The 24,316-nt window shown below is 44.0% G+C and overlaps 1 protein-coding gene across 1 annotated transcript in view; it reads left to right on the top strand.

The window, feature by feature from the left end:
- The window catches only part of BMP2K (BMP2 inducible kinase), a 116,264-nt gene extending 103,969 nt beyond the window's left edge, over nucleotides 1-12,295 (top strand). The window contains 1 exon segment of the mRNA XM_030565116.1: nucleotides 6,191-12,295. Within this exon segment, the coding sequence (XP_030420976.1) occupies nucleotides 6,191-7,641 (1,451 nt within the window). The 3' untranslated portion in view covers nucleotides 7,642-12,295.
- The last annotated feature ends 12,021 nt before the right edge of the window (nucleotides 12,296-24,316 follow it).

Raw genomic sequence — 24,316 nt, 5'->3', positions numbered from 1 at the left:
ACTTACATTGGGTGTTGACTGTGATGTAATGAGTTATTGATTTATATTTATGCATGAATGACTGTTGCATATGGATATATTACTGAATCTTAATAACTTAAACTGCACACAATGGACAGTACAAATAGCTCCCCCCAGCACAAACCATTTCAACTGACCATAAATCAACTAGTGATTATCAATTAGTCGAGCAAATGCTTGATCAAAAATATGTTTTGTTCCATGCTCTGAAGGTCGATAAAAGTGATCTCTTGTGATTCACCTAGAAGAAGTGGCTTCCATGCTAGGGGACTCTCCTGAAATTAACCAGCCTCAACTCCCTACATGAAAACATCATTGCACGGTCAGCAAAAGAGCTTCAACTGAGATGACGAGGCACAGGAAGGGGGGAAGCTGTTCAAGTTGTACAGGAACCAACCCACGTATGGCCGTATCAATTAAACTGAGCTGGGAAGCAGTCCATGGAGCATAGATGTTAAACTCGCATCCAAAATCCTGCCCTTGACACTCAAAACGGAAGAGCTGCATGAGATCTTTTGCCTTTAGGCGGATTTTCCCCTACTGTGCTACAATTGTATTTGTAGGAACAGGGCCTTGGGCTGGGGGTTACAAATCTGGCCCACCTCTGAAGTAGGTGACTATGTCAGTTGTAAGAAGTATTTTTTTATAAATTCAAAATATATTTCAATTTAAAAATAAACAAGCCTTTTAAAGTCTCATATTACACTTTAAAATGTATTAACTGCTGTAAGAATGGAGTTACATGTGGGGGGAGTATAGGTGAGGGAAGAGAGGTAATTTGCCCTTCTGTGTTTTTAACACTTTTGTCGACAAGTAATTTTGTTTCCATATCACCCCTTCCTGCTGTTTACGAAGCACTTCAGTGTAGCAGTGCTGTGCTGATAGGTATTCGCAGTTGCTTTTTTTCCTGTCTGGAGTGGAATATGGTAGTGGCTCACTTCCCTTTATTGTGCACCATTAAAAGATACACTCATCCCCTCCTCCTTGCCGATCAGTTTAATCAGTGTAACCATCCCCCTCTTTCCAAATCCTTCCATTGGCTGCCTACCCACCATTGCATCCAACTTAAGCTTCTCATCAACTACCTTCAAAGCTCGCTGTAATTCTGCTCCTCCCTACTAATCTCTCCTTGTCAAGCTGTGTCTTGCCCCTCATCCCCTCTACTCCACCCATGCTCTGACCCTTGTCCGCTCATTTGTCAGCTTTTTGCACAAGCCTCTCTGTGGGGTCTTCCGTGTGATCCTCTATGCTACATATGAGCTCATCTGCAAAGGCTTGACCCTATCCACATTTTAGTCCCTCTTAAGGAAACATTTGTGTGATGCTGCTTATAATGATTCTAGTTTGGAGGTTCTTAAACTTTTTCTTTCTAAGCCCTCCTTCCCCCCCATGCTATAAAACTCCACGGCCCACCTATGCCACAACTGTTTCTATGCATATAAAAGCCTGGGCCAGCATTAGGGATTAACAATCAGGGCAATTACCCTGGGCCCCTCACCACAGGGGGACGTGCAAAGCTAAGTTGTTCAGGCTTCAGCATCAGCCCCGGAGGGTGGGGCTTAGGGGCCCGGGCTTGTTCACCCCCACGTGGCCAGGCTTTGTCTTTCTGGCCTGGGCCCCAGCAAGTCTAATGCCAGTCCAGCTTCGTGGACCCCCTAAAATCAGCTCATGGGCCCCAGGCCCCTGGCTGAGAAGCACTGCTCTAGTTAACTTGTATATAAACTGCCTCTTGTTCTCTTTCCTCAGTCTCTATTCACTTGTCTGTCCTTAAATTGGAGGTATTAGATCAGGGACTATCCTGGAAAGCGCCTGGCTTCCTAGTAGGCACTGCTGTCAATAATTAATAAAGCCAGAAGTAAAGGCCAGTACAAGAGCTTAGCTTTATATTTTCCCCTGTAGGATGGCAAACCCCAGTAATAAAACTGCTGCTGCTTAGAGAGAGTCAGTCCTTCTTTGTAGTTCAAAAATGGGACTCATTAAAGACCACCAGTGTCGTGCTTCAGTAAGAGTGAGGACCTGAGCCGCCAGGAAGTAGAGCATTTTCAGAAAATCAATTGTACTTTGGTGTGATACTATAAATGTGAGACCTGTATTAATTAAGCAATATTCTACTGGTGAAATGAAATCTATCTACAAAGGTATACATTTTGTGTGTGAGAGTAAACTTTTCTGATGTCCTTTAAGATGAAAGGTGCTGTATACGACACCTGTAAGATATTAAAATATTAGCATAACTGAACTCTGAATTTTACAAAGATATCAAGGAACGCATGATACCTATGTAAAATCAGGGGTTCAGGTGACTCCTGTTCCCTCAGTTACAGGCTGGCTGAGTCAGCAGAAAAGGGAGCTGAAGCTCCTTGAGGCTGAAGCTAAACTCCAGTGGCACTCCTAATTTCTGCAACAGGGGAGCTCTTAAGTTCTGCTGGAGCAAATCTCACCCCTGGCAGGAGGCTCTGTGCCACTCCTGCAGGTGGTGATGAGCTCTGCTTATGGTTTACTACACTCAGTAGCGCATCAGACTAATAACAGATAACTTGAGTTAGAATATCTAGCTCTGGTATAGCATGTCACATGTCATCCATAGATCTCAAAGGGCCTTACAAAATACTGACCGCCCGATCAATATCATTCCCATTTTACAGCTGGTGAAACTGAGGCAGAAAGGTGAAGTGACTTTCCCAAGCCACCTAGTAGGCCAGTGACAGAATCAGGAATAGAACCTAGCTCTCTTATATAACAGTCTGGTGCTTCATCCACTAGGCAACTCTGCCTCACCCATAAAACGGGGTTGCATTGTAGAAAAAAATCACTTAACGAAAGAGGTAATTTTGTGCTATTCAGATGGAGCCTAAATAAAGAGCTGCCTTTTCTATTTCTCCCCCCCCCTTTGTTTATAAGCTCTATAGACACTATTTTGGCCTCATAATTAACAAAAGTATTCCCAGTAGTTAGACTTGAGCCTCTCCTATCTCAAGTACAACCTTTTTCTGGAGTAGGGGGAATATTCTCTGATCTGTCTCTGCAAACCTACTATCCTATACAACTGAAACAGGACCCATAATCTCTGTTCCATGGAGACTGAAGAAAGATCCTTCAGTGTATCCTCTTTATGCTATTTCATAAGACTTGATTTTGTGTTTGCAGTTTTAATCTTTCTAGTGCATCAGTGTAATGTTAATGAACTGATTACACAGTAAGGCACTTAAGCATGTGCTTAACATCAAGCATATGCTTAAGTGCTTTGTTGAAGCAGGGCCAAAGTATTGTAGTAGGTGAGAAATTAGAACATAGCTTTTAAAATGTGCTTCTGGGAAGGAGGGAGGAGACATGACCTTTTAAAATAAAGCAACAAAACAGTGTTTCATAACAGCTACATCTTTTTATAAATATGTGGTACTGCTCAAGCATCTGTTTTTGCTGGCTTTTTCGTAGGGAATTAACATATGCTTATACATATGCTGATCCAGAGACACTACCAGGTTGTCGCGTTCACCAATCGTTCACCCTACACATAGTGCTGTATGAAAAAATACCTCTGGGACTGTATAGCAGCCATGTGGCTTGCTGGTGTGCTGAATTCCCCCACCTCCTCTTCATCTGTGTAGTTCTTCACACGAAGCCTTCTTAATCAGACTCTGTGCAGGAAAAGGTGAATTTCACCCTTTGATAGCTCCTGCAACGACCCTAGTCCGCATTATTGTTACTGCCATTATATTATTCTATGATCCACTCTCAGGTGATGGAGCTGCAATGTGATCTATGTTCTGGGGAGAAGAATGGGACATTGACAAGCTCAGGTATATTGTATTGAACTGAAGTGTAAAGCCTTTCTTCGGTTGATTGTAACAGTTTGTTGCTGTATTACCGTTTTCTCCCACCTAAATATTACTGAAACTCAGAATTTGAAAACTTCAAAGTAAGAGACATCTTCACAACATACAATATTCCAGCTCTAAAGCTTGAGCGTAATTACCCAAAAGTGACTCTTGATGTGTAAAAATAGCACCACCTTAACATATCAGTCCCTGAGTGTAGAAGTCATGTCTGCTTACTTTACTGGCATGAACAAACTTTTACTACTTCTAACACTACCAAGCCAATGTACCCATGAAAGAGTAGATTGTATCCCTATTGTGCATCAGTCATCGAAAGTGAAATTGTCAGCTACATTCTAATTGCAGAATCTTAATCAGGTAGGAGGATGTCAAAGCAAGAACAGACTGATTTTTTTCAGACCCCAAGTTGAGCCTGCTAGTTTTTTGGTTTTTTTAAAATCCTTTCATGATTTGTAAACTGCTTAATGGGAGAAAATGAATATGGGAGCTCACAATGTCAGTTTAGAGCATGATTTTTCTGATTACAGCCAGTTTGAAAAACAGCAAGACAAGTACTTGGAATGTATTCATCAAAGAAATGTTTCCAAAATTTCCTACTGTTGCTACCACCAATTCAGCCTCATTGGTATTAACAATACTGAGTACTAAGGTAGACCACCCACTGTCTCAAGGGCAGTTAGGTGCCTGACTGGCACTTTTGCCTTTGAAAATTTCCCCCATATCAATTAGATAAGGGGTTCTCAACCTTTTTCTTTCTGAGGCTCCATCCAACCTGGTATAAAAACTCCGCGGCCCACCTGTGCCACAACTTCTTTCTGTGTATAAAAGCCAGAGCTGGTATTAGGGGTAACAAGGAAGGCTATTGCCTAGGGCCCCCTGCAAAGCTAAGTTGCTCTGGCTTCCACTTCAGCCCCAGGTGGCAGCGTTCAAGGCTCCGGGTTTCAGCCTCACATGTCAGGGCTTCAGCTGTCTGCCCTGGGCCCCAACAAGTCTAACAGTGGCCCTGTTTGCAGCCCCCCAGTGGGTCCCAGACCCTTGGTCGAGACCCACTGAATTAGACCTCCTGCGATCAAGGCTAGGTAAACACTGCACTCAGAACAGTGGTAGCAGTTGGTGTAGTCGGCTCCACTGCGGATTGCAACAGTACGGGCTTGGGGGTCCCTGCTGATATAGCATCTGCGTCCCAATATCCCATACCTAGTGTGAGTGCTAATGTAGGTCGCCTCTCCGGCCTTTTCAATACGGTGCCATAAAACCTTGGCAGAGCTGGGTTCCGATACCATGCTGAAAATACCTGTGCCTGGGCTGTACTAGTGCTTGCATTGGGGCATCAGTGTTGGAAATAGACACAAAAATGTGTAGTATAGACAAGGTCAAATGAAAGTGACTTTCTAGAGAAATTTAAACTAGTCTCGTGTAATCCTTTGAGAACTCATGTGGAGAGCCTTTTTGAAGGAATTGTATATGAACTAAGCAATCTCCATTCTTTGCATTATATTCTTGTGCAGTTTGTTTTCACAGTCCAAGCATAAGTTGTCCACTGATGTAGTTGTCCACTGATGTAGGATGCTGCAATAGCTATCAGTCTATACTGCAGTTCTATATCAATATAAAAACATCAGTATTGCTACAGACCAGTACCTCTGCAGCTGTACAGTGCACATGTCCAGTAAGGTGGTGTCCACATTTGTCTTCCAAAAATGAAGAAGCCTCTTCAAAGTCAAATGCTGTCATGCAACTGTATTGCCTTCTGATTTGTGATTGGTAGGAAGGCGTATTTGTTACATGGTGTACAGAAACTGGACAAATTAGGTGAAATGTGACTAGCTCACACCGGTAGACTTTTTTTTTTCCATTAATTGAGCTTTGCAGGCTAGATTTTGAAAAGATCAGGACCCCACCGGCTTCCACGTAGGAATCTTAAAGAAACGGAAAGATTTTCAAAGCGCTCATCACCCAGCAGTTCCCATCATTTTCAGTAGGAGCTGCATTGTTTAGATCTGGCCCTACTTGTTTATATTGTAGCCTTATCTTTTGAAGATTGATACCAAGAGCTGTCAAAGGAGAGAAACGGTGCTGTTCCCACAGACCAGATGTATTAGAAGTAACCTATGGGCACAAAGGTCGGACAGTTTACCTGTTTCATTAGTGTCAGATCAAAAGTTGAAATTCTGTGTGGACTTTCAGTCTCTCTTCTGTGAGTAACTGCAAAAGAGGCACATCTGAATGCACCTGCACCCTTCTACATATCTATATGGTGTATGTGAAATAAGAACTGTTTGTTGTAAAAGTGAATTTAAGGTTGTTTTATATTTTCTTTGGCCCTCCAGGTTCTCCAGGAAAGGCCACTGACAACTCAGCCAGCAGCCAAGAAAATAATTTAGGGAGCCCAAACAAGGCTGAAAAATCAAGTCAAGCCTCTCGAGAGCACCATCCAGGAAGAAAAACTGCAGGGGGACAAGTGCAGAAAGGAAATGATGAGTCAGAGAGTGACTTTGAATCTGATCCTCCTTCTCCCAAGAGCAGTGAGGAAGACGAAGAACAGGAGGATGAAGATGTCTTACAGGGGGAGCATGGAGACTTTAATGATGACAATGATACAGAACCTGAGAACTTTGGCCATCGGCCTCTCCTTATGGACTCTGAAGATGAGGCGGAGGAAGAGGAGGAAGAAAAGCAGAGTTCTGATTCCGATTCCGATCGCACCAAGGGAAAGCCCATGGAAGGGATCCCTTGTGGTAGATACAGAGAGGTGGGTGGCAGTCATGAAGACAGAGAACCCAATGTAGCACTCTCTTCCCTGTCTGAGTTACCAAGTACTATGGCCAAGGTAAGCCCTGGCCAAGAATTTGATGTGTTTGGAGCTGTCCCTTTCTTTGCTCTTCAGACTCAGCAACCTCAGCCAAGAGAAAAGAGTGACACAGATTTCTCGCCTCAGCCAGCTTTTCTTGGCCTGAGGCAAGAGCAGGATGACTTTGATGTCTTCACCAAAGCCCCATTCAACAAGAAGGTGGCCCAGGCAGATGGCCCAGTTGTAGGAGCTGAGACCCAAACCACCTCTACTTCTCCCCGAAGTGTGGATATTTTTGGCTGCACCCCTTTCCAGCCTCTTCCCACCCCAAAGAGCAGTGAAAGCAGAGAGGACCTCTTTGGGCTTGTCCCCTTTGAGGAGATTACAGGGAGCCAGCAGCAACAGAAGGTGAAGCAGCAGCGGAATCTGCAGAAACTCTCCTCCCGGCAAAGACGCATGAAACAGGAGGTGCCCAAAAGCAATGGTAAGCGCCACCATGGCACCCCGACCAGCACCAAGAAGGCTTTGAAACCCAGCTACCGCACCCCAGAGAGAGCCCGCAGGCACAAAAAAACTGGCCGCAGGGACTCCCAAAGCAGCAACGAATTCCTAACTATCTCCGACTCCAAGGAAAACATAAGCGTTGCAATGACTGACAGCAAAGATCGAGGCAACCCTTTGCAAGCGGACGAGAATCTGCTGGATCCCTTTGGAGCCAAACCTTTCCACCCACCAGACTTGATGCGGAACCCACAACATCAAGGACTGGCTGACAACCGTGGGGACCATAATATAGTAGTGCCTGGTAGACCTCGACAGAGCTCCCTGCACGGGGCCGTTCACGGTGGTGATGGGCTAAAAACAGATGACTTTGGTGCAGTGCCCTTCACAGAACTGGTTGTGCAGAGTGTAACGCCACAGCAGGCCCAGCAGCAACAGGCATTAGAGTTAGATCCATTTGGGGCAGCTCCATTTCCTTCCAAACAGTAAGTGTTCCCACCAGACTATTTCTCATTCCCTGCACTATTTAACTTTGTTTTTAAATAGTGTAATAATTCATCTGGTTGAATTGACAGGAAACTGATTTTTCGTACAGTTTATTCAGCCTCGGTACTGCATGCCCAGCATTCCCCCAGAATTTTAAATCCTGTGTTTTTGTATTGTACAAAACACCTAGAAAAAGGAGGAAGCATTTCAACAGGACAGCGCATTTCCAGAGCAGAAGAGGAATCCGACATGAGCTATTGTTTCAGCCACTGACTTTGTAGCCATGAAATATACTGTTCTGCATTTTTGCATGGCCTTTCCGCTTGCAGGCGAGGGGGAAAACCATGGAAGGAGGTCTGCCATGATGCATCCAGTTAGTCTGATGGAATGGAATCCTTCTATGATACAAACCTTTGACTCTCTCTGAGACCTGAGATAATATGTATGTGCTGGTATCCATGATCTGCTGGAAATTCTTCAGTCTCCACCTTCTAAATGAAAGCTCTTTTCTAATCCTAACAAAGAAACCTACTCAAAGGATTGCGTCTCAAGGTTTCAGAGTATGGTGGTGGTTTGAGAACTGGTGCACAAGTAGAGGTGGAAGGCGATTTTTGTGTGCCTGAACATTAATATTTTTACAGTAAGTGCCATTAATATAAAATAGCACAATGAAAGTCTAGAGTTAAAACTAAAGATATAGAGAATATATTGGTTTGCCAGATAAAATCATGGGTAACAAAGTAGCAGGAATACAGCCAGCGTTTGCAGCACTTTGAAGACTACACAGTACATTTGACAAGAGGGGCTGATTTACCTGGATGCCATGTCTAGCACAGCAGGAGTATATCAGATCATCAGTAAAATTGGCAGCAAGTGAAAACACGTAAAGATTACAAATCAGTTCTATTCAATTATCAATTAGGGTTTGCATCTGAGAATACCACTTTTTTTTTCTCTTGGATTTTTATTCCAAACAAAATCTGTGTATATCTTCAGAAACTGTTTTTAAACAATTATGAAATTGTCACATAATATTCTTTTAAGTTCTGACAACTCTATTATTGTACTTCGTCTGTTTTATCAGAGTTTCTGCTAAATGCACTGAGCTATGAAGAAGCTATACCGTGAAACCACAGAGTTTCAGAAGAGAAGCAGTAAGCAGCAGGTAGCTTATAGATGCTGATTACTATTCTGCCAGTAAACTGCATTTCACACCACAAGGCCTTACAGACAGGACCCACTTCCTGCTACAAAGTACCTCTTAAGCCAATAGGTGCACATGAGAATGCTAAAAAGTATAGCACACAGTATGTCATGATGGGCTGGTGATGCTAATCCACTTGGTGAATACATGATTTAGTTATTGTTATAAAAGTATATACTACCTGTATATGGGCCTGATTCTCCACTGTCTTGTACCTTGTGTCTAGTCACTTCCACCTTTTGCAAAGTGAGCAGAAATCAGAGTGGTGGTATTTGACACCCATTTCACATTCATTTTTTGCAGGCGTAAATGACTAGACACTAGATGGAAGGAATCGGGTCTTCTTTGTTTATGTCACCATGGTATATCTTGCTCTGAATATTGACATTTTGCACAAAAAGCCAAGTTTTAAATTATTTGAGACAAATCAATGGATGAATGAATTGTATATGCAGATGCAGTGAGTGTTCCCTTCCTATCCACCTGCCCCCCTCCCCCCAGACACACTCACTCACTCTCTGGATTAGCTAAAATCTAGATTAACACATTTCTTCCGAAAGTCTTAAGAAAAATACAGTTAGGTGCAGACTCTTCCATAGATTTTTCCAGAGGAGTCTGGCTCTTTTCGAGCACAAAAATAAAAAGGAGACTTCTTAAAACAAATGGCTGCTCTCCTTTGCTGGCTTTATTCAGTTTTCTTTGACTGCTTTTTTGGATTGACTAGAAACCACCTGTAGCTAAAGTATTCATGTCTCTGGTCCTAGACAACAGAAATAAGATACACACATGGGTCTTTATCTCTTTCTCTTCCTCTCTTTTTCCTTTATTCTGACAAAACAGATGAAATTCAAATACAAAGCCTTGCTGAGTTAGAGATGTCCTTCTCGTGCTAAAATGTTTAGCTTTGAGAGACAGTTAAAAATGGGTAACCTCTATCTGCATCTGAATATTCCAGTTTTTAGACTCTGTCCCTATTAATCTTTCCTATTCTTGTGCCAAGAAGCAGATGTCGAGCCTGCATTTTTTTCTGGCTCTCAGGTTAACATTGATTTACGAAGAAACACACGAAATTGCTTTTACGTAGCTCTTTATTGAAATATCACACACATACCTAATTAGTTGTTGGAAGGTGTTAATTCCAAAAGTGATCAGATTACTCATGGGGGGGAGGGGTAAATCCTGTAATGTGGACTGGGAGATTATAGTAAATCGCGGGTCTAGAACACTAAGGTCATGGCTTTCATTTGTGTAGAATGATCTTAACTACCTGCCAAACATTTGTCTGAAATTGAAAAAATCATTTTTTAGTCATAGATATAGCTCACACACAGGAATTATATCTCTGAATATAACAGTCTGCACAAAGGGATTCTTGACTCTGGCTCTCTTAAGTGAAAGAGAGTTTGCCTTTGACTTCAATGGGGGGAACATTAGGCCCAAAAAAAGGTTATGTACTAAGATACCTCCTGTCTTAGAATATCAGTTAAAATGAGCATAGAAGGCAGATTACTGCCATCCCAATTAGATTTCGAAGACTTTTATCCTGACACCTGTTCAAGATGGAGAATATTTTAAATGTTTTCTTTCTTCTTCTTGCCACAGAAGGAAGGTATAGGTTAGATGAAATGAGACTCAGTAATGAATGACCAAGGGAGACAAAAATACTGTAAAACCAAGTAATTCCAAAATTGGCACATTTCTCTGACCTTTCATTATTATGATCTTTCCTTCCTAATGGCCTTAATATACCTTGATTTATGTACTCTACTTATATAGCAGATCTTTTTCAGACATGACTTATTTTTAATATGTTTCTGTTGTTACAGTGATTTTTTGGTGGCGATGGTGGAGAGAGACTATATAAGCATGCCTTACAAACCTGGCTTTGCCTGGTTTGCTGTGCAGTAGACTTGGCCAGTGAAGATATTGACCTTGAGTTTAATTTCCATTAAGATCTATTAATGGAAACAAAGTAACTGGTGTCACTGGGGAAAATATACCTTTGCCTGTACTCTGTGTGTATGTATGAATGCATGTATGTATTTTAAAAAGGATTATTATATCATGACCATACCTGAAGTACTGGAAAAAACATACTATGATAAATTTGTACCACGATGCCGTATAAGACCATGAGAGGCAGGTAGGGAATTGTCACTTTTTTTTGGTTAGCCAGCAGGGAGTATCATTTTAGGGTTTGATCCTTCCCTCTAGAATATATAAAAGGCAGTACGGGAGATCTTCGCAAATCAACTACTTTCGAACTGCAGTAGGTCCAAGCACTTAGGGAACGTAGTGCCATGATAGCAGTCCACACAGTCCATCAGTGCACAGCACGCTAGCATGGTGTACATTTACACCCCAGCTTGCAATGCACTAGCTATTTGTCTTAACAAGCATTGAGTGGGTTTTCTGAGATTGCACATCTTGTCAGAAGGTACTAATAAGCCCTTCTTGGCTAAGGGCAAGAGTCATTGAAAATAAGTTTAGCTTCTCTGCAAACCCCAAAGCGTCAGTTTTGGGAGATCTGCATTGCTTTTTACTGCCTTGCACTATACCAGAGCTGGACCTAATTTAGTGTGTCCCACACTTACGGAAATATCTTTTCATTGTTAACATGTTCCAGTTAGTAAGATGAGATACCCACTGTGAAAATAAATGGATATATTTACTACTGTGAGAATAACAAATAGTTTATCTGGAGATTTTTGTACTATATGGTGTATTTTTATATATAAAAATATACACATGCACTCACACAGTACATATCTCTTGGAGTCAGTGTGACTTTTTTAAAAAAAATATTATTGCAGCCACAATCATTTTCATGTGACTGGAAAAGAGAATATGAACAAAAGCCCCTAAAAATGCCAGAGAGACATGAGAAAAATGTCAGGGGGCAGATGCCCAGTTATTTTTCTACAGTACTTCTTTCAAAAGGAAAATCAAATAATTGTGTGTATACCCAGTTTGTTTGTGTGACTAGGGCATCCTCTAATAGTAAACAGCATACAAGCTATTTTTAAATTGCTGGCCTACAGCTTTAAGTGCACTTTTCTGAATTACACTTCCATTTCTTGTTAGACTTGAAGTTTCTAAAGCTTTTTTGTGTACCACTAAACAGAGAATTTTAATTTTTCTGTGAACTTGATGTACATCATCAAATACTTGCGATTGTTATTAAATAAATAATCAAATGTGATAGTGATTTTGCAGACATCCTTAAACAACTAATTGTGTAATATCATATTCCTGATGAGCTGCAGTTAACGTTCTCCATTTAATCACTAATTGAGTTTTATGGCATTTTACCATTTCACTGCTACAGACTTGATTTTGGTCCCTAGTTCATTCTGTTTGAAATATTTTTTTCTTTGTTTATCAAATCTGCTGCCTAATAATCTGCTTTCTCTTAAAGCAATAAATCCCAGTGGATTACACATTCTTTTATAATTCCATGAATGCAATATATTTATTTGACTCCTTCCTGCAGAAGATTTTCAGATGTGAACATTCAGATTCTTAATAGGGTAGGGAAGCCAAATGTTGCCAGTTTTCATTCCTGGCTAGAAGACTAAATATTGTCTATATGCTTGCTATACGGATTCTGCCCTGCAATTGATTTTCTAACCATTTTTTAGGATAAAACTACTCTGGGCCAATCTACTAAAACCCCAGAGCAGACGGGGGTAAATGTAGGGCTTTATCGAAGACTAATGGCAATATTAATGTTACCCCTATTCAAATGTAACAGTAAAGTGAAAGGGAAGAAACCAGTATTAGTCACTGCTAATGAGTACCCCATATTAGTGGTGATATGGCTGGGTGTTCTGTCCTTCAGTCACCATCGCTTGATTCAGAGACCTAGTCTCAAAAAATGATGCGCATCTATAAAAGACGCTTTGTTAAAAGGCAGCTAATGAGGTTTTTTTCATCTGTAGGTCCCTTTTCAAATCCAGCTCAGTTCGCTTTTGAGTGAAAGTTACCAACAGCTGGTTGGCTGGTTATGGTCTTACGTTAAACAGTTGGCACCACCTTTAGCAGTCTCAGCACAGGACCCAGTGATTGAACAGGCATAGAAAACCTTTCATTCTTCTTAGGTGGTTGTTACAGGTTGGCTGTCCCTTTAAAGGGGGTCAAAGCCAGCCACACATGTGCCAGCTGAGCTGCCTCCCTTAGCCCCCCCCAATGATGTTGGTCAGCTGGGGTTTAGATAGGTTCATTAGCAGGCTCAGCTGGGTGGATTGCACATGAGGGTTTGCTCCTTGAGTGGTGTGAGGCCAAGTTCCCAGGAGAAGCAGCGGACAGCAAAGGGAGCTAAGAGAGGCAGGTTGTCTGGCTGGCTCCTCAGGGAGGGCTGGAACTGAGCTAGGGCAGACTCAAAGCAGGAAGGCTGTGCCCAGTGGGAAGCAGTGGGTACCCGTTGTGTGTTGGCTAAGTGTGAACTCTGAGGGGAGGAAATCTGAGAGCCAGCTTTCTGGAAGAAGGGTGAAGGACTGAGCATTGAGCCCAGGAGGGGCAGGAAACTATTTTGGTTTATGTCAGGTGTGAAGATTGTTTTGCTGGACTTTGTTTATAGCTCCAGAAAGGGACAGAATGGAGTCTGATTTGGCTGGAAGGAAATGGGCTGGGGTTGTTGCAACACCAGGTCTTGCTGGAGGGGGATGCTGAGAACTATTAAAGTGGTCTTTCCAGTTAAAGATGTCAGCATTTTGGTAAGACTTCTGTGGGGACCGTGTGTGGTGGAGCTTATTCTGATGCCTGTGCTACAGCTAATTACAGTATTTAACATGCACACAAACACACAGCCTGGATACGCAACATACAGGGAGATAGTATAGTTACTGTTAAAGTTTCCTAGGATTCATGAAAGAATCAAGTAGAGGAATAGATGTGAGCAGTTTTTCTGCTGTAGCCCAAAACCCACCCATTTTCATACACAATATCTTGATGTAGGCTACACTTACCGCAAGATTACATGGTAACAACACTATTATGGTCTCTGTTAAGCCTATGGTAGTTTGATTTCCTGTAACAGTGCATCCAAGAAGAGGAGGGAAAACGATGCCCTGTTGTTCTAACATGAACCATGCTTAGCGGAAAAGGAGGGAATGTGTCATTGAGGAAGGTAAGAGAAACATCACAGCTGAACTCCCTTTACTTGGGCCGAACAGGTTTAATTCAGGTTGGGACATGGGCCAGGCCCTCCTGTGTCTGGGATTGAGCACAATGTATGTACCTGTGCCCTTTGCTCTGACTAGGACCTTGTATAGGAAGTCATCCCTGTCCAACACAAACCTGTAACCCAAAAGCTCCTGCAATTACTTCATATTGAAATATGACCAAGATCCATCTGACTGACCCAAACCACTCCTGCAAATGGGAGGGAATTAATATTGGTAGCCAAAGAAACAATGCAGTGTTTCTTAGAATCTAATCAAGTTTCTTTAGATCAAGGGGCTGAAGGTTTTCCTCCATTAGGGAATGAAAAAACTGCTAAGGATTAGCAGACCACATTTAGATAGGGCACAACTTCATGTAACAGTGAAATGGGGATTCTTTAAAATTGCACAAGCTAGACTTTTCAAGTTTCTAACAACCATTTGTTAGTAATAAAGATTGTCTTGGCCTCTGAGCACAGGGGAAAACCTCGCTCTAAAGAGAGCTCTCTAAGGCCCACTATTAGAGGTACCATGTAGATGGAGACTTGAGAGGAAGTTGACAGCTTGAAGAGGTCCTCTGAATGTGGTGATGGGTCTTGAAAGATGAATGCTAGTGTTCGTCTGAATTAAGTGCACCTCACAGCTAAGATGGTTGGGCCGAAAACTCTAACTAAAGTTTCTTAAAGCATTTTTAACATCTGTGATAGAGCACCATTATCAATGCCTTAAGGAGGACAGGCAAACTAATTTTGACAGAATTTCTTGGGAGGGACTCCAAAATCCAGGAACTCAAAAGCGGCATGAATTGCCATAGTTTTGGCTTTAGCATTTGAGAGGCCCAGAGTGCAAGTGTAGTCCACACACCTTCTGGGTGTGGTGTTCTGTCCCATCTAGCGGCACCAAGACCACTTAGCAAGAGAGAGATGAATGAGTTTGCTCTACAGCCTTAGCTATAACAGCAAACTGACTTTTAGCTCATGCACTAGGCTCCAGAGGCCCCAGGTTTGATCCTGCCTGCTAACGACCAGGGTCTGTCGGCGTTACAAGTGGGGGCTCATCCAGGATTTCAACTGGGAAATCGTTGAAGCTCAGGATGCACTTCCTCAGCTAGGAGAAGTATGGAACCCACACACCTGGGTGTGGTGTTCTGTCCCATCTAGTGGTGACGAGAGAGAGAGTGAGTAATGAGTTTGCTCTACAGCCTTAGCTACCAGCCCGTTGGCTTTTAGCTCACGCAGTAGAGGCTCATGAACTAAGCTCCAGAGGTCCCCGGTTCAATCCCTCACTGAGTCTGTCAGTGTTACACAAATGTTACACAAGTTCAGTAAAATTAGAGTTAGATAAATTCATGGAGAATAGGTCCATCTGTGGTCAGGGATACAACCCCATGCTCCGAGTGTCCTTAACCTCTGATTGCCAGATGCTGGGAATGGACAACAGAGGATGGATCACTTGATGATTGCCTTCTCTGTTCACTCCCTCTGAAGCACCTGGCATTGGCCACTGTCAGATGACAGGAGATTGGGCTACATAGACCATTGGTCTGACCCAGTCTTGCCGTTCTTCTTTCTGCAGCCTAGGGTCTCACAATTCTGGACGTCTGGGCTGCTCTAATTTCGTTGCAGCTTCACGGAGGCAGATCATTTGGCTCCCAGGCTCTGGCCGTGCCTGGTCTGTTACCACTTGCCACCAGATTCTCTGCCTCTGTGGCAGCAGACCATGGCAGTTTCTGTTGCTTCTGCCCTTATTTAGCAATCTGAGCTGTTTCTTGCAGCTTTTGGGCAGTAAGGAGCGAGTGTTCTCCTCCTCCTCCTCCTTCTCCCTCAGTTTAACCCTTTCTGAGCCTCCACTGCAGCCCAGGAACATGAATTGAAGCTGCCAGTGCTGAGGATTTAGAGCTCTGTGGCATCGATACAGCAGGTGGAGCCATTGTACCGCTTGGTGCTGAGATCTTCTTTAGCTCCCTGGGTGCCAAGTTTCACTTGAGGGTGACGCGCTCCATTAGAGCTTGCCTGCACAGGGTCTTTAGCTTGTCGGAAACTCTCAGTGCTGGATGTGCCTCGTGGCCCGGCGCTCTCAGTGCCATTGGTACCAGGGCAGATTTTTCAGCTGGAAATCACTTTCTTTTAGGTGACTCTTGGTGCGGGGATGTCTGTGACCGCCTTTTTGTAGCCTTTCTAGGAGCAGGCTCCTTGGCAGCCATTGTTGCAGAACCCATCAGAGGCTGCCGTTGGCAACTGTTGGCCATGGGGTGACCTGGACTCAGGGTCGGAGGTTGGTCTGAGGGATTTCTCCATCATGAGGCGCTTCAGTTGGAGATCTCTGGCTTTTCTTGTCCTGGCTCTCAGTTTTCTGCAGAGTGGGCACGTTTAAGTAATGTATGTCTCGCTAAGGCAGCGGACACCCTGAGCGTGGCCGTCAGAGACTGGTATGGAGAGTCTGCAAGTCAGGCAGTGTTTAAAACCAGGTCAGCCAGCCCTGCATGAGAGACTTGGTCTCTTACAGAAAAAACAGGGGTAAACCTTGTTTGAGACTAAGGCTGTACGCCTGCCGGAGAGACAGGGGAGTTAAAAAGGGGAATTTTTTTTGATGAAATTAAATAAATTAGAGTAGGGCAAGGGAGATAGGGAAGCTAACTACAACTAAGCTAACACTACCGCTATGAATGATCTACAAATTTTATCTGAAGTCAGAGAGGACAGCAAAGGCAGTAGAGAAGGAACAGGGGGATGGTTGGCTGCACGATGCTATGTAGCCACTCGTTGGGGTGTGAAATGGCTGCTGTGTGTGCGTGGCCCAACTGATTACAAGCTCAGGGCGTCAAGACACCTAATGTGCAGCACCCGCAGGGACACTCCTTGAAGAAATAGTGTTTGGTACAAATAATGGTTCTTGCCATGAGTAACCCTCAGAAGTCTGTGGTGGCACAGTGTGGTGGAGATATGCATCTGCTATACCTACTGAATTCAATAAATCCCCCTCCTGCCCCCCCCCCCGCCCCCAGACAGGGATGACACTAGAGAAGCCAGGGTCCCCATCTGAAACTTAGTTTTCTTCTTCCACTTCTTGAGTCTTTTGAGGTCGAAAATGATTGACACTCCCCGTGTGTTTCTGCACAATGAAGAAGATGGAATAGAACCCAGAGAACCTTTCTTCCGAGGAAACACTATCACTCCCATATCCAGAAGGTGAGCTTTTTGTTCCAGATCAGATTACACTTTATGGGGCTGTTGGAACTAGATGAGTAGATGGGATGGAGCCTTTAGCTTCAGGAACTCTTCAAAAGGGTTGTTGTATCTCTAGACATTTGGTTGTCACAGCTACCAGAAGCCCAACATAAGCTCATGGACATGCTCTAGGCATCCCCACTGGCAAAGATAGCCCTGCCGATAAATGATGCTACACCTCTACCCCGATATAATGCAACCTGATATAACACGAATTAGGATATAATGTGGTAAAGCAGCGCTCTCTGGGGGGCGGGGTTGTGTGTTCCGGTGGATCAGCGCATCAGTGTGTCTGGCTTCGACACGCTGCTCTGAGCAGTGTGTTAAGGGTGCCCGGCTGGGACCGAGGGTTTGGCTAAGGGGCAGAGGAGGTTGGGGGGTGGTCAGGGAGCAGTGGGGGCTGGATGGTTCAGAGGTTCTGGGGGTGGGGTGGTCAGGGGACAGGGAACAGGGGCATTGGATAGGGTGTGGGAGTCCTGGGGGTGATTAGGGCTGCGGGGGGTTTCTGGAGGGGGCGATCAGGGGACAAGGAGCAGGGGGGGCTAGATGGGTGGGGTATTGGGAGGGGTGGTTAGGGGTGGAGAGTCTCTGGAGGGAGTAGTCGGGACAAGGATTGGGGGGGTTGGATGGGTTGGCAGTTCTGAGGGGTCAGGGGGACGGGAAATAGGTGGGGGTCAGACAGGGGGCAGAGCCAGGCTGTTTTGGGAGGCACAGCATACTGCATACATTGTGGGGTTCTAACAAAAATGATTTGCTAACTATTAATGGACATGCTCGAGGCCAAAGCAAGTTTGATATATCGTGGTTTCACCTATAACACAGTAAGATTTTTTTGGCTCCTAAAGACAGCGTTATATCAGGGTAGAGGTGTATTATGGAGCCTGTGAAAATCATCTGGGAGACTCCAGCCACTCCTCCACCCTCGTGTAAGAGGTCTGAGGAAAAATATTATAGAACAGCAAAAGAAGCTGAATTTTTATTCACACACCCTGTACCAAACTCCTTAGTGGTGGAGGCAATCAAAGAAAGGGAGAAACAACACCAGTCCTGAATGACCCCATATGATAAGTATTGGGGAAAGCTAGACCTTTTTGGGTGGAAAGCCTGTTCCTCAGCTACACTTCAGTTCTGCATAGCTAACTATGTGGCCCTGTTGGCTAAATATACAAACAATCTCTTCTCCAAAACTTGAGAATTTATTGAAAATTTGCCAGATGACAATAAAGAACAATATAAGGCGAATATTTCCGAGGGGTCTCTCATTGCCAGGATGGCCCTACAGGCCTCCTTTGACTCTGCAGACATGACAACATAATCCATTGCCACATCCATGGTCATGGGCCATGCATCCTGGCCCCATTTCTCTGGATTCCCAAGGGTGGGCCAGGCAATGGTTGAGGACTTACCCTTCAAGGGTCAAAAACTATTTGCTAACAAAACTGATGTGTCCTTACACACCTTAAAGGACTCCAGTGAAAACTTAAACCCCCCTGGGCATCTATGTACCTGCAAGCAAAAAGAAACAAGGCTGGTTTTACAACCAGAGGTTCCGGCTACTCCATACTCTCAACCCTAAAGACAGTATGACCAATGGGGTAAACAAAGACAGAACAGATGTCAGCAGAACCAAGATCAGCCTTTGACGTTTCAACCATCCACCTCTAGGCAATCATTTTGAAGGTGTGATTGAGGGCTCGAGATCTCCACACTCTCTGACTCCAGATTCAGAAACAGTCCCTTGACCCTTCGGAAACCGCCTGTACCCAATTTGGAACACCATCATGACAGACAAATGGTTTTAAGAGAATATCCAGAAGGGCTACTCCATCCCCTTTACGTCTATCCCTTCTATCCACTCCCTTTTCCTCTTCAGGAACCCCCCTCATGAGCCCTTGTGACAACAGGAAATAAACCACCTCATACAATTAGGTGCCGTGAAATCCATACCAGAGCAACACAAGAGGAGAGGTTTTTATTCACATTACTTTCTAACTCAGAAAAAGACCAGTGGGTAGAGACCCATCCTGGATTTACGAAAACTCAAATTCGTGAGAACACAACATTTCGAAATGGTGACTCTAACCACAATAATTCTGGCATTAGAGAAGGGAGATTGGCTCTCGGCCCTCGACCTTCAGGACGCTTATTTTCATATCACCATTCACCCATCACACACAAGATTCCTGAGATTCACCCTAGGGAAACAGCATTTCCAGTACAGAGTACTACCCTTTGCCTTTCCATTGCCCCGAGGGTTTTTCCATACTTCTTGCTTGCAGACATGGAGTGGTAATATTTGCATTCTTAGACAACTGCCTTTATTAGGGCAGCAACGTAGCAAAAAGTAATAAACACCCCGTAGCGCATGACAATCCTGTTCACATACCTAGGGTTGCAAATAAATGTACAAAAGTCACACTGGTTCCTGTCCAAAAGTTGGAATTCATAGGAACCTACCTCAGTTGTTTCACAGCAACAGCAATGTTACCCCAACAATGCTTCATCACTCTAGTCAACCTAATTTCAGCAGTGATGGACAGCCCACAAACAGCCGCCAGAACATGCTTACAACTCTTGGGACATATGCCAGTGACAACGTTTGTTGTAAAACATGCCAGACTCCATGTGAAATGTTTGCAGGCCTGGCTTCGAACAGTATATATACCACACTGATACACTCTCAGCAACAGACGCTCCACAATGCCATGCACAGTGAAAGACTCTTTAACTTGGTGGACACAACCAAAGATATCTGCTCAGGAGTACTTTTCCAATAAAGAACTCCAAGCATGACAATCATGACAATTCCCTAATAGGTTGGGGGATGCATCTATTCAACAATACAATTCCAGGCCGCTAGTCCCAACCTGCACATAAACTTACTGGAGCTAAGGGCAGTCTGATATACATGCAATCACTTTCTCACTTTAATCAAGAACAATGCCATCAAGATTGTCACAGACAATGTAGCATGCCCGTTTTATAGAAACCACTAAGGGGGAGCACAATCATACTCCCTATGTATGGAGACAATACGTCTTTGGAATTGGTGCATCACCAACAACAGAGATATCAGCATCTTATCTGCTGGGATGTCAGAATACAACAGTGGATCCACTAAGCAGGGATTTTTCACAAACCCACAAGTGGGAGATAGATCCTGGAATTCTCAAATCCGTATTTAAACTATGGGGATTCCCCACCATAGATCTATTTGCAACAGCTCAGAATGCCAAGTGCCCACAATATTGCTCCAGGGTGAGATTGGGAAACCACTCCCTAGGCGACACTCTCCTTTTAAAATGTAAGGTGCCACTGATATATTCATTTCCTCCAACTCCACTCCTAAGCCGAGTCATTCACAAGATCAGGCAGGAGAAGTCCAGGGTCATTCTCATTGTACCCACATGACCCAGACAGATGTGGTTCCCATACCTGCATCAGATGGCAGTGAAACCGCCTCAAATCCTTCCCTTAGTACCTCACCTTCTATCACAAGTTACGGGATGCCTCTGTCACCCCAACCTTGCAGTATTCCACCTAAAGACCTGGTTACTCCATGGCTGACTGGGGTCAAGAAGGCCTGTTCTGAGGAAGTAAAAGATATATTACTGAACAGTCGGAGTCCAAGCAGGAGAGAGACTTGTATCCATATGTAGAAATGATTCTGCACCTGGTGTCAAGATAAACAGATCATACCACAGTCGTCCCCCCTACCGAGGATCCTCGACTATTATTAGGGCTTAAAAAATCAGGGCTATCCACAAGCTCCATCAGAGTATGCTTGGCTGCTATTACCTCCTTCTATGACAAGGTGGACGGGGTCACTATGTTTGCTCACCTGACAGGTAAACACCTCCTAAAAGGCATTGAAAACACTTATTTCACACTAAGAAACCCTACACCCTTGTGGGACCTCAACCTTGTTCTACACGGACTCATGGAAAAACTGTTTGAACCTCTTGCAACTTGCTCTTTGTTGCACTTATCTATGAAGGTGGCTTTCCTCATTGACATCAAGTCCGCAAGATGAGTGGGAGAATTAGGTGCCCTAATGGCACACACACCTTATACAACATTCTTTAAATAAAAAGTAATCCTGTGACTGCATCCTAAGTTCATACTGCAGGTCGCCTTCCCCTTTCATTTAAATCAACCCATTTACTTAACTGTATTTTTTCCGAAGCCACATGCGGACAGGAGGGAGGCCTCACTCCACACACTGGGTGTTCACACAGCATTAGCTTTCTACAGTGAAAGAACACAAACATTTAGAAAATCACCTAGACTATTAGTTTCCATAACGGAACGCTCGATGGGTCAAACCATTTCAAAACAGAGGCTATCTAAATGGATATCTGAAAATATCCATTTGTGCTACCAAAACAACGATCTACAACTTCCACCAGGAATTCGCACACACTTCACCAGAGCACTGACAGCGATTGTGGCCTGTCACTGACATTTTCAGAGCAGCTGCCTGGGCATCAGTCCGTACTTTCGCTAACCTCTATGCTTTAGAATAACAGTCAACATCAGATGCTGACTTTGAACTTACGGTGTTATCCACCGTCAATAGTTCAACTCTGAAGTCCCTCCCTTCCACTGAGGGGCACTGCTCAACAGTCACCTGAAGTGGAGCACCCACAGGGACACGCCTCAAAGAAGAGAAGATGGTTTCTTACCTTGTGCAGAAACAGAAATTCTTCGAGATGGTTGTCCCTGTGGGTGCTCCACTACCCTCTACGTTGAACTTTCAGGCTGATTCTCTGAGGTAGAGAAGGAACAGGAGGACAGTTGGCCGCACACTGTTATGTAGCTGCTTGGTGCAGTGTGAGACGGCTGCAAAGCATGCGCCGCTCAACTGGGCACTGCTACCACAAATCTCCGATTACAAGCACCCGCAGGGACAACCATCTCAAAGAACCTCAATTACTGCACACATTGAGTAACCTTCTCTTTAATTCGGCCTGTCCTCAGTCCCCAGGGTTTTTACAAATATGTTGGTGGTGATGATAATAAACAGACTCAGGTTGCAGGGAACCTTTTCTTGGATGACAGTTGGATCAGTGCAATGCATAGGATCACGTTTCGGACTTCGAGTCTCCTCCAGGTGTACGGCTTCATCATCAGTGCCAAGAAAAGTTCCCTGGTTCTGGCCATGAGACTACTCTAGCTGTGGAGGGCAGAAATAGATGCCTTGGTAGCAAGGATCTAACCAGCGTTAGAAAGGTTAGAGAAAATCCAGGTATTTTTTATCACGAACACGAACTTGTTCCCCCAGTGTCTGTTGCTTTTGCATGCGTGCCAAACGGGTTGCAGGAACGCCCTTCCCTGCTGCAGTTGACCGTTTCTGGGCAACTCCACACGTTAATGCATCCATTCTAGGTGTTAACCAGCTCACTCTCATTTTATTTCTATATTCTCTTTCATCAAACAAGTTGCAGCCTCTGTCTCTCAAGGTGCTTTGTTAACCAGACTGTTTCTTCATCCATCTTATCTACCAACCTAGTCAAATCATCTGATAATTCTTTTCCCTCTGCACTTCTCCCTTCATACAGAAACTGCTCTGGGTTTTGGCTTGGGTTTTGCCAGAAGCTGGCTCTCCTCATGCAGTGGTAGTTGTTGTGCAGTGGCCCTTGCCTGTTGACTGCTTGGATGACTGTTGGTCTGGGTCATTCTACATGTCCCCATTCCAACATCTATTCCAATCATCCCAGGTTCCATCTTCAAGCCCTGCCTAAGTATTTGAAGCCTATTGTTGTCCAGGATGACTGTTGGTCTGGGTCATTCTACATGTCCCCATTCCAACATCTATTCCAATCATACCAGGTTCCATCTTCAAGCCCTGCCTAAGTATTTGAAGCCTATTGTTGTCCACCAAGACTTATAATAGGGGACAGCACTACTTTTTTTGCAGTTTCTCTACAGCTGATTTCAATTTTCTATTCTGTTCCTCTTCTTACTGTAACATATCATTAGAGCCCTGCAAATCCACAGATAGCAGCTCTGTATCTGCAGATTTCCACAGACCATTTTTGCGGATTGGATGCCGGTACAAATTTTGTATCTGCACAGGGCTCTAAATATAGGATCTCAAAGGCAAGGAAGCAGCTGTTTGCAGCTCATAGCCTATGAGGCTGCTTCCTTGCCTTCAGAGAGGTGACACATCCTAGAGCCGGGGGGCAGATGCCATATTGCACAATTGGCCACAGGACCTACTTTATGCATTTTCGCCCTTTCCAATATTGGGGGAAGGTGGTCTAGAAAATAAGATGAGAATTCATTTAACTCATTATTGGTCAAGGAGACCTTGGTTCTTGGATCTCATAGAGCTGAAACTGGAATCCCCACTCCAGCTTCCATGAAGACCAGACGTACTCTAGCAAGGTCCTCACAATAACTCATCTGGCAGCAAGCAAGAGCAGAGGAGGCATGGCCAGAGCATGTGGAGCCAAAATGCTGAACTGCTGCCGTGAAGCTTCAGAGAGGAGAGCAGCCCCAGCACCCAGACTTGTGGGAGATGCTGTTAGCAGAAAGGAAATTACTGGTGAGAAATTTTCTGTTCCTTCGCTGCCCACCCCCATCTTCTAATTGAGGTGCCAGTTCAACTCACAATAAATAGTAGCTTAGATTGCTTTGTGGTAGTACACTCATACAGTCATAACATTGTAGAACATTCAGATCCTTTTACCTTGTTGGAAGTAGTTGACAGCTGGGATTGGAAGTGAAAAGAAATAGTACCTCTTTTTTCAGTGCTTGACATGAACATCAGATTCCCCACCTCCCAGATCAATGCAGTTACTGTTTTAGGGTGTGACCAAATCACTTTTGGTCAGTCCCAGAGACATTTAGGAATCAGGGAGGAGGCATGGAAGAAGACAAACTTCCCAGGTTATGTGGATGCCAAGAATCAAAATTTGGGAGGTTTCCATGAAGTGGAATGATCAGAGCTCTTGTTCAAACAAGGCCATCTCTACTCTGGAGCAAACTGGACATTAATGCTGTAGTAAGACCATTGAGTTCATCAGCATTTTGGTGTAGCAGCCTGGAAATTCTCTGACAGTTTCATTTAAAAAAATTTT

The sequence above is a fragment of the Gopherus evgoodei genome, chromosome 5 (assembly GCF_007399415.2).
Source record: "Gopherus evgoodei ecotype Sinaloan lineage chromosome 5, rGopEvg1_v1.p, whole genome shotgun sequence".
Lineage (NCBI taxonomy): Eukaryota > Metazoa > Chordata > Testudines > Testudinidae > Gopherus > Gopherus evgoodei.
The sequence above is the reverse complement of the archived record's forward strand: the minus strand, read 5'-3'. Positions and strand labels throughout refer to the sequence as shown.